Below are 18,054 nucleotides of genomic sequence, written 5' to 3' on the forward strand. Positions count from 1 at the left end.
ATTTCTTCCCCATTAAAACACATTGTAAAGTGAACTTTGGGCGGGATTTTGGGTTCCTTTTATAGTGGCAACACTGGTTGACATTGATAAACATTGCAGCACTGCTACGCCGACCGCGATGCTTCCAGCTGGTGAACATTTAGCTAGAAATAAATGATTTTGAGATCTCTTTTGGGAATAAAATTGCCAAATAATATGAGGAAAAGTACCTTAAATAATTATGTACACATCCTTGCAGCTCTCCATAAACAATGAATTAAAAGGTAATTTACGATCTACTGGTCTAGTGAAATCAGGGAGTGGAATGGGTGTCAAATTCTGCACACTTCACTCAATCATCTCATGTTACGCATGGCAGTTCAATGTTGTCTAAATGTTTTTCTTTTCGGCACTGAAAAAAAAATTACTATAATAAAGGGGCCAAAAAACTTCCTGAACTCGAGCATGGAGATGTGGTACGAATGCAACCAAACAAGTATCGCAAAGTTTGGATACAAGCTGTGCTTCAACGGAAGGTAGCCCCGAGATCATACGAATTCACAACAGACGCTGGAACAACACTGCGGCGCAACAGAAAATAGGTCTGCGTAAATCCAGTGAAGACTTCAAGCTACAAGAACCTGAAAAATCAGATGATGACATACCACCTGCCAGCAACAAGAATCCGTCTAGTTAGACAGCGAACACCGGCAGAGCCAACTTAGGAACAGCACAAGCAGCTCAAGACATTTTCTTAACCAAACAGCTTTAGTGGTGCATCATTAGCAATTCAAATGTTTTGAGATTAAATTCATTTTCAGTAATTTAGCATTGAGTTGAGATTTCACTAGTTGAATAGTTAAACTTCAGTTTAACGTTCTAGGGTCATACTTTAAAGTTCAAAGTATTATTCTCTACAGTAAAAGATATCATAATGGACACTTAAGTAATGAGACAAGAAGCGCAGAATTACTTGTGAAGTAACATGAACAATTTTTGAAAGAACATTTTGTGAGCAAAAGCTAGCTATAAGCTGACATAAAATCTTAGTGCATCCCAACAGGTTTGTAGTTTAGGGATGTTAGGTGTTATTATATGTGGCAACACTGTAATGTAAACCAACCGGCAAGACTAGGTTATGCTGCTATAAACAGCAGGTATGATAATGGAGTCAAGTAAGATATCTGAACCTCAAGATCGTCTCAGCAAATGTCTCCTAATTATGCCTCACCAGACCGTAAGTGAGTCTGTAATACAATGTAATATCCGCTATGGCTGGTATTCTACGTACACACATAATGACAGTTTCAAGCAGGGTGTGTGTTTATTGTGTTAGATAGTATCGACGTATAGCAGTGCAGTAAGGTAATTAATGTCTGTGTATTTTAAATAACAGCATGAACTGACGCAAATATATGGGCCATATATATATATGGCAGTATACATATCTAATATATCATATTTTCCTAAGCATCATGCACGCATTACATGTACACCACACGTAAATATCCTTACGTTGGAATGATTTTCTTTTCAGAATTACATAAATCGAATGCTGATATGACATTGACAGTTTCAAGGCAGGCTTCGCTACTGCATGTCTAGTGTGTTAGATCGCAGATTATTGATTCCAGTGCAGTATTTTGTAAGGTAATAATAATCATTGGTGTATTTGAGGACGCAGCGTGAATTGACCTAAATAACAAGTTTATCCTAAATAAATTCTAAATAATGTTTTAGTATTTTTCTTGGCCGAGTGAGTGGTCTAAGATGCTGAGCCGTCGGCCGAGATAATACGATCTACATGGGTTCGAGCCTTGGATTTGCCTTTGGTGAAAATTCATTTACCTATCCCAAAATGTTCCTTTAAGGTCGGGAATCCTATAATTTATGTTCAGTTACTGTGAGGTTAGTATCAGAGATAATTTTTCTGATTGTGAAGCACATTCTGCTTAACGCAGTACATATTAATTGTAGAATTCCTTCGTACATGCAGATATATGTAGCGTATGAACGGTGTCTCTTGGTTCGGAAAATCATGTAAAGCTGGTAATCCCATGTATAGGAAGAGTCAAACCCTGTGCACGTTAAGTGTCAGAGCTATTCGAAAAGAAAAGGAAGGGGTCCATCCACGGTTCTGATATCTGCAATCAATCCTAGGTTCCAGGATCGTGCATAGGTAAACTGCGTACCTAAAGCCCGCCCGACACTGCTCAATTTGAGGTACAGCACGTATAGACGATAGAATCCAATTTCACGCATTCCTACACCCCAATGGCAGCCAAAGCTGGGTCCCCGTCGGCTCCATCTCACCTAAAATGTGAAAAGTGATGCGGCCTTGGAGGGTATTTTAAACTGCATTCTATCACCCGTGTTACACGTAGACAAAAGCATGATGACAGTTTACAACACAAAAGAATCTAACATCAAATTTAAAGCGGCTTTAATCCACCAAATTAGGCAGTCACAACACCAGTTTGGTGCTGCGGGGACCCAGTAATGTCCGACTAAATCCTGACCAAGACTTGGCTCGTTGGATTCGTCTATAAAACAAAAAGAAGAAGACCCCACAAAAACACATCATACGTTTGAATTATATTCTTTTCAGATCTACTTAAATCTTGAATTCAATCACGATGGCGGATATTGATATACTTGTTATCGACGAGTTGCTCATAATTTTTAATATGTTATCGCTGTATGATAAGCTTATGGCAATGAGGTAAATCATTTTCTTATAAATATATCGAGGGTTCAGAACCAGAAAGCCGTAACTCACTATTGATCAGCTCTCACAAAATGAGCATTAAGTTGGCTCCTTGCTTTGGTCTTCAAAAATCAATATTCCTCCACAATGTCTTTGGTATTCTATTGAAGTTTGTATCTTTTATAATACCCTGGCGACTTTATGCTCATTTTGTGGGAGCAGGTGATTGTGAGTTGAGGCTTTCTGGCTCTCAACCCTCGATATTAATAAATAATAGATGTCTATTATATGTATACACACACTGTGTGTAATGTGTGTTATTGCAAAGCTTGACTATTGTTGAAATATTTATAATGATACATATTACAGTTCTGATCTCTGTGTTCAAACATGCAATCACACTTTTGAATAGTCTCCCTAACTAATATATTTATGACTAACGTGCAAAAAATAGAAAGTACAGTCGGTCGTTTCAAATATCGAGTTTTAGTATTGGCTTTGGTTTTGGTCACGTGGTTTCCTATAATCATGCCAAAGCTCTTGACTGACGTCTTTATCGATATCTTTGTTTGTACCCTTTGTTAAAAACTTAGAAAATAGTAGCAATGAGTTTCGGTTTTCATTTCAGTTTGTTACATAATCATGTGAGCAACATAATCGCTTGGTTTGAAATTACCTGATCTAAGTAGCCTATACAAAAGAAATGTTTAAAATATTGCAATATTCAAGAGCAGAGAAATCAATCATGTCAATCTACATTTAAAAGCGATTCCCAACGCAACAAAAAGCGCTCAACCTCATTGGGTAAAAGCCAATCGCTGTCGCTCATCTATGTAGTATAAGTTTAGCTCAGTAAATGTTATGATTTCGGGCAAGTTCTACCCTCTTGTTAACCCGCTGATTTTAGGTTTCTGAACAAAAGAGAAACCAAAAACTGAAACGAGGAAGTGTGTGTTGCTATCTACCCCTGAAGATAGAAGTTCACAATGTGCATGTACTGTGTTGCTATATATACCCCTAGTCCTAATAGCATACTCTGCATGATACAGTACGTGTTATACCCCCATAGAACGGTTGACAGGGGTGTGTGGGGGGAGGGGTGTTGTTGGTATAGTGTGTGTTGCTTTCTACCTCTGATAGGAGAACAAAAGAATATGCAGCAACCTGAAACAACCACTAAGTACCCACTATGCGTAAGTTATGTTTTATGTATCAGTTTCATTTTGTGTTTTATCAGTATGAAAAAATAATAATTAAATGAAACGTAATGATACCGTTAAGTGGTTGTTTCAGGTTGCTGCATATTCACATTTTGATTATTCTCACATCTTTCCTTAAAGTCATGTTATAACATTTCCAGTAGAAATAGAATTGTATTTTTATTTTGGTATAAAATGTTAGTTTTCACTGTCAGGTATTAATTTAGGCCCAAACAGACGAGGCTATACAAAGAAAATCGCTATTTAATACCATATATGTCGCCAATGCGAGCCACTCATTCGAACGTGATTCGTGTCGGTTCTTTTGATATGTCACGACTGCCCATATGCCATGTACGTACTGTGTTATGACCATCGTGTACGCGTTCGACTAATATTTCCATCGTAATAATAACACGACGGTTCCTGCGGTTTATTCAAAATCTTTGACAAAACTACAGCACAGTCTTGAATTTTGCAGGGTATGTTAGTTTACTGAAGTACATAACAATCGTGTAAAAAACTCATCAAATGTTACGTTACAATATGGCTTTAAGTGAAATGGAACAAGAAGAAAATAATACAGTCAGTTTTTACATTCGTTATATCATTCATTTTTCCCAGGGTGCGCAAGAAATGGTACCATATCGTCAGAGACACGCACGCCTGGAAAGTCATCGATTTCCGCACAGTGATCGACGATGATACTACGCATATTTATAGAAAGTTTAAGCGATATGTAGCAGAACCTGGCCAAAATGTGTTTACATTTCGCGAGCATCTTCATGATGTCAAGAGATGGGAATTCCCGAGGAATCCAAGCGATGTCCTATCATTCCTAGGCTTATTTGCTGGCGTTGCGTTGCAAGAGATTTACCTGACTGCAATGAGTGTTGAAATAATGGATTTCCTTCGAAGATACTGTCCTAATATAGTTACATTAGACTTCTGTTCGTGCTATGTATGGTCATGTGAAAAGAAAGGCTCACAAGGTATTGATATTCCTATTGATCGGTTGGATATTGACGATGACATAAAGAAAAAGTTATATGTTCCATTCAAACTGAAACGACTGGGATTGACTGGGGAAAACTGCGTGCCGATGCCTGGGTGGCGGGGAGCTCCGTTCAATGCTCTATCATGTGTTGCTAACTACGATTGTTCTGAATTACAAAGTATATGTTTCTGCGATTTTGAACTTTCTACCAAAGGCCTGCAGAAATTAGTTGAAATACCTAGCTTGAGAGAAATTGAGTTATCTAACTGTCACTACCGCTATATTAACTATGAGTACCATGAATATAACGGGCCACTTGACGATATTCTCACTAATTCGATTGGGGTTGTAAGAACGCTGACTTGCCTTAGACTTCATAGAATATGCGATATACATTATGATTTGTTTAGGCTGCATTTTCTAGGCTGCATTGGAGAGTGGGAATACCTGCGAGAATTATCTTTGATAAGGGTATCTTTTTCAGAAGAAACGTTTGAAAAGATGATACCTGGGTTGCTAAATCTGAAAATACTTAAGATACAAGGGGATTGCACTTCTTACTTCACGTTCATGCCTCTTACACCACGTATGGTAACTGTTATTGGGAATCAATGCAGGAAATTAGAATCATTACAACTGAGGTGGTTAGAATATACTGATGAAGGTTTGATGTCGCTATGTCATCATCCCACGTTAGAAATATTGGAGGTTCAGTATTTGCGTAGATATCATATGTATAGTAAGTTAGCAGAGACGGAATGGCTGCACATAGTATTCACTATGTTAAAAACCTTGCCAAAAATAAAACATGTCAAGCTCTGGGGTAATATTATCTCCCAAATATATAATGAAGGGACATTTCCAATCATTCAAGCAGCTGAGATTGAGGCAATGGATTATGGGAAACAAACACGTGAAGAAATACAGCTGGAAAGAGAACATAGAAAGCAAAATTTTCTAAAAAAATCTTATAAAAGGATGTTTAAACGTTGAATTCATCAAAACGTCCTCTGAATCAAGTACGTCATAATGAAAAAGAACACGTCGAGGGAAGATTTAAATTGTTTGTAACTCAGGCTATGACAGCACACATTACCATGCATGACTTATTCGTAAGGATCACCAAGCCTCAACTCGGGCTATGACAGAAGACATTACCATGCATGGCTTATGCGTTAGGATCGTCAAGCCTCAAGTTATGACAGAAGACATTACCATACATGGCTTATACGTTAGGATCGTCAAGCCTCAAGCTATGACAGAAGACATTACCATGCATGGCTTATACGTAAGGGTCGTCAAGCCTCAAGCTATTACAGAAGACATTACCATACATGGCTTATACGTTAGGATCGTCAAGCCTCAAGCTATGATAGAAGACATTACCATGCATGGCTTATGCGTTAGGATCGTCAAGCCTCAGGCTATGACAGAAGACATTACCATGCATTATTATTATTATTATTATAAAACATTTATATGGCGCTCCACAAAGCACAGAGCGCCTTACAAGAAAACATATACAATATCAAATCAAGCAAATAAACAAAGCAATTCCAACAATTCATGAATCAAAAATACAAAAACAAGCCGCAATACTAATCAGGATAAAGATGAGTTTTGAGCATGCGCTTGAACCCAGACACCGACTCCACCTCTCTAATCTCAGTAGGGAGCTCATTCCATATTTTGGGAGCACCTATGGCAAATGAAGCATCCCCAGCCTTTCTAAAAGAGCGAGGAACCCAAAGGCGGGTGAGATCAGATGAGGAACGAAGCCGAGATCTGAGACCTGAGAGTGGGAATACCTGCGAGAATTATCTTTGATAAGGGTATCTTTTTCAGAAGAAACGTTTGAAAAGATGATACCTGGGTTGCTAAATCTGAAAATACTTAAGATACAAGGGATTGCACTTCTTACTTCACGTTCATGCCTCTTACACCACGTATGGTAACTGTTATTGGGAATCAATGCAGGAAATTAGAATCATTACAACTGAGGTGGTTAGAATATACTGATGAAGGTTTGATGTCGCTATGTCATCATCCCACGTTAGAAATATTGGAGGTTCAGTATTTGCGTAGATATCATATGTATAGTAAGTTAGCAGAGACGGAATGGCTGCACATAGTATTCACTATGTTAAAAACCTTGCCAAAAATAAAACATGTCAAGCTCTGGGGTAATATTATCTCCCAAATATATAATGAAGGGACATTTCCAATCATTCAAGCAGCTGAGATTGAGGCAATGGATTATGGGAAACAAACACGTGAAGAAATACAGCTGGAAAGAGAACATAGAAAGCAAAATTTTCTAAAAAAATCTTATAAAAGGATGTTTAAACAAGTTATGACAGAAGACATTACCATACATGGCTTATACGTTAGGATCGTCAAGCCTCAAGCTATGACAGAAGACATTACCATGCATGGCTTATACGTAAGGGTCGTCAAGCCTCAAGCTATTACAGAAGACATTACCATACATGGCTTATACGTTAGGATCGTCAAGCCTCAAGCTATGATAGAAGACATTACCATGCATGGCTTATGCGTTAGGATCGTCAAGCCTCAGGCTATGACAGAAGACATTACCATGCATTATTATTATTATTATTATAAAACATTTATATGGCGCTCCACAAAGCACAGAGCGCCTTACAAGAAAACATATACAATATCAAATCAAGCAAATAAACAAAGCAATTCCAACAATTCATGAATCAAAAATACAAAAACAAGCCGCAATACTAATCAGGATACACTACTATTCAAGAGATGAATTAGATCAGTCAGGTAACCTGGAGCTTGAGCATTAATGCATTTGAAAATGTACAGAAGTAATTTGAAATGAACCCTTTGTTTAACTGGAAGCCAGTGAAGCTCGTCAAGTAAGCTGGCAGAGGGCTGGTCTCGTCCACAGCTAAAAACCAGGCGCGCAGCTTTATTTTGGAGGCGCTGCAAACGCATAAGATCTTTCGCACGTGCACCTAGTAAAAGCGAATTGGCGTAATCTAGACGAGACAGTACCAACCCTCTGACAGCATTGTGACAAGCTTCCTGTGATATAAAACGGCGAATACGCCACAGATTGCGTGTATGAAAATTAACAGAACTACATATTGAATTTATGTGAACAGACATGTCTAGAGAAGAATTAAGCATAACACCAAGATTTTTCACAGATGATTTTGGATGAATACACAGGTTACCAAGTTTGAGTTGAAAATTCTGAAGCGTAGGCAATACACGGTTATTTGCAAAAACAATAAATTCTGTTTTGTCTTGATTAAGTTGGAGCATATTGTCCACCATCCATTCATTTATTCTAGCAACACAAGATGTTAATTTGTCAAGAACACATTCACAGTCCCCTAAGATCTTAGGATTGAATTCAGCAAAAAGTTGGATGTCATCCGCATAAGCATGAAAAGAAACATCATATGCACGAATGATGTCACCAAGAGGGGCGGTATATAACGTAAACCCCTGTGGGCCTATTATAGAGCCCTGAGGAAGTGAGTACGTGAGCAAATGCTCTTTGGAAAATGTGTTCTTGACGTTGACCTTTACGGTGCGGTTATGAAGATATGTACTAAACCAAGATTTAACGGCACCGCCCATGCCAAACCTAGTCTGAAGCCTATGAAGTAAGATACTATGATCCACGGTATCAAAGGCAGCGGACATGTCCAGTAGAACCATGAAGACAGCATTACCTTTGTCAAGAGACTGCAAGATATCGTTCTTAACTTTTAACAATGCAGTCTCCGTACTATGGTTTCGCCTATAGGCAGACTGATGTTGTTCACCAAGGCAATTGCTGTCCACATAGTCGGTAACCTGACATGTCACTGCCTTTTCCACTACTTTAGACAGAAAGGTAATATTCGCAACAGGGCGATAGCTCTTTAATGAGTTTGGATCCATGGTGTTCTTCTTAATGCATGGCTTATGCGTAAGGGTCGTCAAGCCTCAAGCTATGACAGAAGACATTAACATGCATGGCTTATGCGTTAGGATCGTCAAGCCTCAAACTATGACAGCAGACATACAATACATGGATAATACGATCTGCGTGGGTTCGAGCCTTGGATTTGCCTTTGGGGAGAATTCATTTACCTATCCCAAAATGTTCCTATAAGGTCGGAAACCCCGCAATGTTCTGTTACTTTGAGCATAGACTCTGGAAAAAGTCTATGCTGTGAGGTTAGTTTATCAGAATAATTTCTCTGATTGTGAAGCAGACTCTGCTTCACGCAGTAGCTTACATAAAATATAAATTATAATTGTAGATATATGTAGCGTATGAACGGTGTCTCTTGGTTCGGAAAGTCACGTAAAGTTGGTGGTCCCGTATATAGGAAGAGTTAAACCCTGTGCACGCTAAGTGTCAGAGCTATTCGAAAAGAAAAGGAAGGGGTCCATCCACAGTTCTGATACTTGCAATCAATCCTAGGTTCCAGGATCGTGCATAGGTAAACTGCATACGTAAAGCCCTCGCGACACTGCTCAATTTGAGGTACATCACGTATAGACAAATCCAATTTTACGCATTCCTACCTCAATGGCAGCCAAAGCCGGGTCCCCGTCGGGTCCATCTCACCTAAAATGTTAACAGTGATGCGGCATTGGAGTGCATTCTATCACCCGTGTTACACGTAGACAAAAGAATGATGACAGTTTACAACACAAAAGATCTAACATCAAATTTAAAGCGGCTTTAATCCACCCAATTAGGCAGTCACAACACCAGTTTGGTGCTGCGGGGACCCAGTAAATAATGGCTGACCAAATCCTGACCAAGACTTGGCTTGTTGGATTAGTCTATTAAAAAAAGAAGAACCCACAAAAACACATCATACGTTTGAATTATATTCTTTTCAGATCTACATAAATCTATTCCATCAAGATGGCGGATATTGATATACTTGTCATCGACGAGTTGCTCATAATTTTTAATTTGTTATCGCTGTATGATAAGCTTATGGCAGTGAGGTAAATCATTCTCTCATAAATATATCGAGGGTTCAGAACCAGAAAGCGGTAACTCACTATGACTAGCTCGTTGCTCTAAGCAATATTTCCTCCACAATGTCTTTTGTTTTCTATTGAATTTTGTCATTTTGGACTGTATCATTTATAGTGCCCTGGCGACTTTATGCTCATTTTGTGGGAGCAGGTGATTGTGAGTTGAGCCTTTCTGGCTCTCAACCCCCGATGTTAATAAATACGTAATATACTGTGCCAAAAAATATCCTTACACTTGGAAAAATAATCACAATTTCAAAACTGAACCATATTGTGGTAAATTTGTTTTTTAATAGATGTACTATCTAATCCGTTACATTATGACTTCCAATTGAATCCAATGTGACTTCAAGAAGAAAAGTTACAAGCCTTTGATTAGACGAAGGTCCAGTTTTAAAAGTGACAAACTGGCCTATTCAAGCTCCACGGACTAGACATCTGGTTTGAGAGTGGTGCAGGCTAATTTGTGCGTGCCTTTAATTTAAAACAAAAGGAACAAAAGAAAACTGAAGCAAAGCAGCTGACAAATAAAATGAAAGTTATGCAAAGTACAGAGAAGTAAAAACTTCATCGAAAAAACTGTGCTTCAATGTGGTGTCATAATGTGCAGGATTGGGTAGTGAAAATTTGAGATTATTTTTCCAAGTGTAAGGATACTTTTATGGCGCAGTATACATGTCTATTATATGTATACATACACTGTCCGTCGTTTTATCTTTTCAGTTTATGTTTCCGTATCCGTATCCGTTTTTGTAAGTCATTGTTATTTTGAAGTGGTAGCCTCCCAGATGTGACCAATCTTTATTCTAGCCTTCTGTTAGTTACTAATAATTTGAAGCTCGTGAATTTCAGTTTTCGTTTTGGTAAGTTATGTTAATTTTTGACATAAAACCTTGAGATGAGAGGTTGGGTGCTAATCTGGACAAAAGAAGAGTCTAAATTTTACGGTCCGAAATTCGCGGTAAATTGTACGGCTTCAATTGACTTGTGTTTGGTGTATATGCACTTACGCCTAGGCGTAAGTAGCTCGTAAAAATAGTCTTGCATTGAAATATATACTAACCATGTTGCCAAGTTATAAGCTAAAGTCTTTCATCTTAGAAATTTGTAGCAATGAGTTTCGGTTTTCATTTCAGTTTGTTACATAATCATGTGAGCAACATAATCGCTTGGTTTGAAATTACCTGATCTAAGTAGCCTCTACAAAAGTTTAATATATTGCAATATTCAAGAGCAGAGAAATCAATCATGTCAATCTACATTAAAAGCGTGGTTTATAAAATCCATTTTCCCTGACAAAAAATATAGACCATCGAAATATTTGCTCTCGAGATTACAAAAGGGGAGACTTGAGTGATAAAAACAACATCTATTCATTTACTTATCTCATGCAGGAGGATCGATAGAAAGCTATAATGACTTCCAATATAGGCTATTTGACTTTTATTCAAGTAATTTATTACTCGAACGAACTGAGAAGAGAGAGGGGTAAAGAGTTTGTGTAGGGGAAGTAAGGGGAGGGAAAAAGAGAAACAGATGCGAGAGAGCTTTGGAAGTGGAAAGGGAAGGAGCGGAGAGGAGAGCTCGAGAGTGGAGTGGAGGGGTGTGTAGGGGAGAGGAGATATCGAATGTAGTGAACGGGTTTTTTGTTATCTTTTATCATCTTCACTGAGAAATACAGCCATTTATAAAATTTTCGGCCAAAAAAAGTTGCACTTTTCTACTTAGGCTTTTTATGCATGACTTTTGGTTTCAGACCTCTTTCACTTGAAGAAAATTAATCAAATGTATTTTGTATTTGTTTGTTTTTTATTAAAATAACTTAAGTTAAGATGTTCATGAATTTATTTTTACACATTTCAACATTTATGGTTCAGTGAGTAATCATATAGCCATTTATGAAACTTTATTCATCAACAAAAGTTGCACTTTTCTAAATTTGCTTTTTGTATACATTAAAATGCGTAAATTTAACAGGTGTTACGAGTCGTACTTGACTCAAGGCCAAAATCACCTTTTACCCGAACTCACACGAATGCACAACACAAATACACTGTTTGATTAGGCTAACAAAATCTAAGTCTTTAATTGAAAATAAAGTATGCTTGGTACATATAACAACAATTACAATAAAATCACACAATCAGATTTATTCTATTGGTACTTAACCAGCGGTCTTCTTGTTGGTGATTTGAGAGTTCTTGCAATGTTCTGGACGACTGATGTAATATATCCTTATTCACTTGTCCTGCGAAAATCAGCGAAGTCCAGTGTACACTTGCGTTTATAAATATCCTTGCGTATGAAATCCTCACACGAAAATGATGCTACTTTCTCCCAAGTACTAAACTCCTTGCGTCGTTCTCCTTGCTCTCTAAAATTAGATATGATTCTATTTGTTTTGATCACTTGATGAATGAAAGGGAATTCCCCTAAACATGCCATAACACACACAGTCTTGCATGATTGCTTCCAAGGTTTTTCCCCTTGTCTCATATTTCTCATGACATACTTTCAACTTGTAAACAAAGTTAATCAAATTAAATTACTCAGGGCACATCACACAGGTTTTTCATTCTAATTAAATTTATTAGGAAGGAACAACTGTAACTTCAATGATGAATCTTGTGTTCATTGATTAATTTAACCAATGGACCAACAGATTCATGGTAAGATTTTTTATGCTGGATTCCTATACACTTGTTTCATTGGTCATTCCTTGAATGGTTCAAAAACATTTATATGGGTGGCCTTTATCAAGACTCAACTTGTTACAAGCGGACAAGTGAGGGACAACACCACCTTAACGGACTTTGCAGCAAATTCTGCAGCATGCGGGGAACCAGCTTGACCAACGGCAGAGAAGAACGATGCTTGGAAGCAATCTCACATGTTTATTTTTGAAAGACATTAATAAGCTGCATCATTCATTTTAATTTATTCACTGAACCATAAAAACTGTTTTTGAATGTGCGACACCTAAATCGGGAAAAGATTAATTTAATTTAATTAATTTATGCTTCTTTTTGATTAAATTACTCACTTAAAGGGAAAGAATTGTCAAACACAAATTGAAGCATAAAAAGCCAATGTAGAAAATGCAACTTTTTTTGGCCGAAAATTTCATAAATGGCTGCATTTTGCAATGAAGATGATAAATAGTAGCAACAAAAACCCACTCACTTGATACATAACTATAATCAGTCTATGTTGCAAACTTTAAAACAAGAGAATTGATCAAGCCGTTTTTGGATTATACTAAAATGTCTTAGGGGGACTTACTTTTTTGGAACCGTGTATGTCCCATATTGGCTTACCACAATCATGACAATAGTCTGAATAAGCTATTATATACTTTTGGTCCTCTCTGCACTGAAATTCGGCACATTTGCACTACATGCAATCATAAGAAAATTGTCAACTTTGGGCTTGTCATTTGATATGAAGTCAACCTATGCAATTACTGGGACTTAGCAAAGTTGTAATTTAAGACTAGTAGTCATATAAAAGTGATGTTTTATCAATTTTGAAGGTAGACCACATCGACTTTGGGCCCCCTGAAAATGTTGAATTTGCAAAAAATTTCATCTTCGTGAGGGCGCTGTTCGAAATGTAAATGAGTTGTGACCTCAATTTTTTGGATATGCATTGTATTTATCCTATATATAGCATCAGTGACAACAAAAAATAATTAATCTGACAAAAAATGTGAATTTAGGGGGCTAAACTTGCCAGTTTACAAAACATTACATTTTTCTTGCATATTTAATGACCCCGTGACACAACGCGCAATTACGTTATTTTTTTATTTTTTTATTTTTTGATAAAGTGGGCATGCAGTTAGTGTGTATACAAAGTTTCAGACCTCTCTCTCTTTTTATAAAGAAGGCACAGACTCCCAGAGATGAAATTTATTTAAAGGGCAACTTTTGGGTCCAAATTTAGACCCCCTACTACAACTTTAAATGGCTGCCACAGAAAATCCGTAAGAGCTACAGACCTCAAATTTGCAGGTTTTTAATAATGATATCGAAAAGTGGTTGTTTCAGGTTGCTGCATATTCAGATTTTGACCATTCGCACATCTTTTCTTAAGTGAAATGAAACAAGAAGAAAGTAATACAGTCAGTTTTTACATTCGTTGAATTATTCATTTTTCCCAGGGTGCGCAAGAAATGGTACCATATCGTCAGAGACACGCACGCCTGGAAAGTCATCGATTTCCGCACAGTGATCGACGATGATACTGCGCATACTAAGCGATATGTAGCAGAACCTGGCCAAAATGTGTTTCGCGAGCATCTTCATGATGTCAAGAGATGGAAATTCCCGAGGAATCCAAACGATGTCCTATCATTCCTAAGCTTATTTGCTGGCGTTGCGTTGCAAGAGATTTACCTGACTGCAATGAGCATTGACATAATGGATTTCCTTCGAAGATACTGTCCTAATGTAGTTACATTAGACTTCTGTTCGTGCTATGTACATGATGTACAGTCAGGCTTACAAGGTATTGATATTCCTTTTGATCAGATGAATATTGACGATGACATAAAGAAAATGTTATATGTTCCATTTAAACTGAAACGACTGGGATTGACTGGGATCGACTGCGCACCTAGGGAGCGGAAAGCTAAGCTCAATGAACGAATTTTATCATGTGTTGCTAACTACGATTGTTCTGAATTACAAAGTATATGTCTCTGCAATTTCAAACTTTCTTCCAAAGGCATGCAGAAATTAGTTGAAATACCTAGCTTGCGAGAAATTGAGTTATCTAACTGTCCCTACGACTACCATGATAGCTGGTCACTTGACGATATTCTCACTAATTCGATTGGGGGTTTAAGAACACTGACTTGCCTTAGAATTCATAAATTCAACACTAGACCTAGATCTTCTAATCTTCAGCATTTTCTAGGCTGCATTGGAGAGTGGAAATACCTGCGAGAATTATCTTTGATAAGGGTATCTTTTTCAGAAGAAACGTTTGAAAAGATGATACCTGGGTTGCTAAATCTAAAAAGACTAGAGATAGAAGGGGTTATTCTTCTTACAACACGTACATGCATCTTACACCACGTATGTTAACTATTATTGGGAACCAATGTAGGAAACTAGAATCATTACAACTGAGGTGGATATATTATACTGGTGAACAGGATGAAAGTTTGATGTCGCTTTGTCATCATCACACGTTAGAAATATTGGAGGTTCAGTATTTGCGTAGATATCATATGTATAGTAAGTTAGCAGAGACGGAATGGCTGCACATAGTATTCACTATATTAGAAACCTTGCCAAAAATAAAACACGTCCAGCTCTGGGGTAAAAATATCGCCAAAATATATAATGAAGGGACATTTCCGATCATTCAAGCAGCTGAGATTGAGGCAATAGAGGAAGTGGTACAAACACGTGAAGATAGACAGCTGGAAAGAGAACATAGAAACCAAAATTTTCTAAAATCTTTTAAAAGGATGTTTAAACGTTGAATTCATCAAAACGTCCTCTGAATCAAGTACGTCGTAATGAAAAAGAACACATCGAGGGAAGATTTAAATTGTTTGTAACTCAGGCTATGACAGCACACATTACCATGCATACGCATGACTTATACGTTAGGATCGTCAAGCCTCAAGCTATGATAGAAGACATTACCATACATGGCTTATACGTGAGGATCGTCAAGCCCAAGCTATGACAGAAGACATTACCATGCATGGCTTATACGTTGGGATCTCCAAGCTTCAAGCTATGACAGAAGATTATTACTATGCATGGCTTACTGCGTAAGGGTCATCAAGCCTCAAGCTATGATAGACGACATTACCATGCATGGCTTATGCGTTAGGATCATGAAGCCTCAAGCAATGACAGTAGACATTACAATACATGGCTTATGCGTTGGGATCGTCAAGCCTGAAGCTATGACAGAAGACATTACCATGCATGGCTTATGCGTTAGGATCGTCAAACCTCAAGCTATGACAGAAGACATTACCATACATGGCTTATGCGTAAGGATCGTCAAGCCTCAGGATCTGAAATCAGACATTACCATGCATAACTTTTGGGTAACGGTCGTCAAGCCTCATTAACATAATACAGAATATGATAATACAGTTCATTCGATACAAAGTAAAGGAAACTATTGCAATGTTGATCACAAATATTCAGTAGCTTTGGAACGATTTTGGAATGAATTGCCAAAAAATGTTAAAATGTTAGCAACCTTAGATCATTTTAAGTCAAACTTGAAATCTGGTCTATATGCTGACAAAGTTATGTAATAATCGGATTAACTACCATAGCAATAGGTGAAAACAATTTTTGAATATACCGCGCTGCACTGGTACGTGCACGCGGTACCTCTGTATTGAACCATATCACGCTGATCACTCGCACCTGTAAGATAAGTATCTTTGAAAAGACCGGTATTGTATTCATTCTATGATTGTTGACATACACAGGTGATTGTAGTGCAGCGCGATATATTCAAACTTGTTTTCACCTATTGCTATGGTATATAGTAAATCCGATTCATACGTCACTTTGCCAGTAGTGGACAACTGCTTGGTTACTGACAACGAACAGCGCATTATCAAGTAGTATTTTGTAGTACTCAGGCGGTGAAACATAAGTATATAACCATGATAACATAGCACTATTGTTAATCTTGAATCTTCTTACAGTAAAATATCCTCTGTGAAGAGACAATCAAGTTGCCTTGTCTTTGAGCAGTCACCCTAAATTGCACAACCGTGAACATTATCAAGCCGCGGGTGATACATGTAGTAGATGCAATGAAAATAAAAGGCTTATTCTAAATATTTTATCTGCCGATGGTTAAGTTAACAATCAGTGGGATAAAGATAAAAGGTTGCCAGTCTGTAGCGTATATACAACACAAGTTTATTATTACTTCAAGTTTGAGAGCAACGAGTGCTTTCCTTTTCCTGGTGCATCGTAAACAATGGATATACAATCGACCTATATGGTTACATACCACTAATGGGCCTGGGCGATACATTGAAATATTACGAATAACTATTTGTTTGCATGCCATCTGAAAAAAACTGCATTAAAATCGCTGAAATTGATCAAGTTATATAGCCAAAAAAGTACTTTTTAGGGTTTGATGCTTCAAAATGGTATATTTTCTCTCTTTATATGACATTTTTGTTGTAATAGTACCAAAATTCATACGCACGGCTTCAGTTTTTAGTAAATATTCGCCCTACCATATTGTAACTTTCAGCTTCGAGGGCGCACTGCCATTTTAAGGTGATTACGGTTCAGTGCGTTAAAACAAGAAAAATCTCAGGTCAACCTATGTTGAGTTTTTGATCATTTGGCATCTAAATCATATAGTTTCATCTGATATTAGTGCTTAGTGGGAATTAACTGTGAAAGTTCTGAATATGAGAGAATTCCACCCGAAATTGGTCATTTTTCCATTGAAAAACCCGTGTAATACATAATTAGTGGTATTTCAATCAGATACAGAATTAATAGATTTCAATTTTGTTCATCCGTCTGGGAAGATTAAATATGTAATTTAATGGGAAATAAATGCAAAAACCTTTGTTCAAAGCATCATCACTTCTTGAATGTGTTAACTTGAATGTGTTAACTTTCTGCTTTTCAGCCTCTTTATACGTCCTGTTTTCCTGTCCCAATCTCAAACTCCTCTTTAATGCCTATGTAGTTGCCCTGAGTTGACATATTCTGTCACAGTTGAAGTATACCCGGTATTCCGCTCATCGAATGTTTAGCGCAGACAACACACAACTAGTGAACTTACAATATTCCTGCAAGTATAATACAATTTTGTTTTCTTCAAGAATGAAAAGAATGAACACCAAATTATAAATGTTGAGCAAAAACCTAGTAGGGCCTATTCCGCTGACAAACTACCGTAAAACCGCGTCTACAAGCATATATGGGTTTTTTTAATGAAAGCTTAACTAATACTAATTAGGCGTATATATACCAATACAATATATTAGTCTTACAATAATACTTGTTTTTATATATGCTTGAATCTGTAATTTATTTGATCAAACTCCATAATGGCGCCTGGAATAATTTAGTTTTCATCAGAAGCACTTTATATGCTTGTAGACGGGGTTTTAC

General features: G+C 37.4%; 1 protein-coding gene across 1 annotated transcript; it reads left to right on the forward strand.

The window, feature by feature from the left end:
• Window positions 1-1,538: 1,538 nt before the first annotated feature.
• Window positions 1,539-6,668, forward strand: LOC140169042 (uncharacterized). Its single transcript, XM_072192326.1, has 3 exons — window positions 1,539-1,629; window positions 2,588-2,701; window positions 4,510-6,668. Exons 2-3 carry the CDS (start codon window positions 2,616-2,618, stop codon window positions 5,873-5,875), a joined length of 1,452 nt encoding a protein of 483 aa, XP_072048427.1. The 5' UTR covers window positions 1,539-1,629; window positions 2,588-2,615; the 3' UTR covers window positions 5,876-6,668.
• The last annotated feature ends 11,386 nt before the right edge of the window (window positions 6,669-18,054 follow it).

The sequence above is a fragment of the Amphiura filiformis genome, chromosome 14 (genome assembly GCF_039555335.1).
Source record: "Amphiura filiformis chromosome 14, Afil_fr2py, whole genome shotgun sequence".
In the NCBI taxonomy this organism is placed as follows: Eukaryota; Metazoa; Echinodermata; class Ophiuroidea; order Amphilepidida; family Amphiuridae; genus Amphiura; species Amphiura filiformis.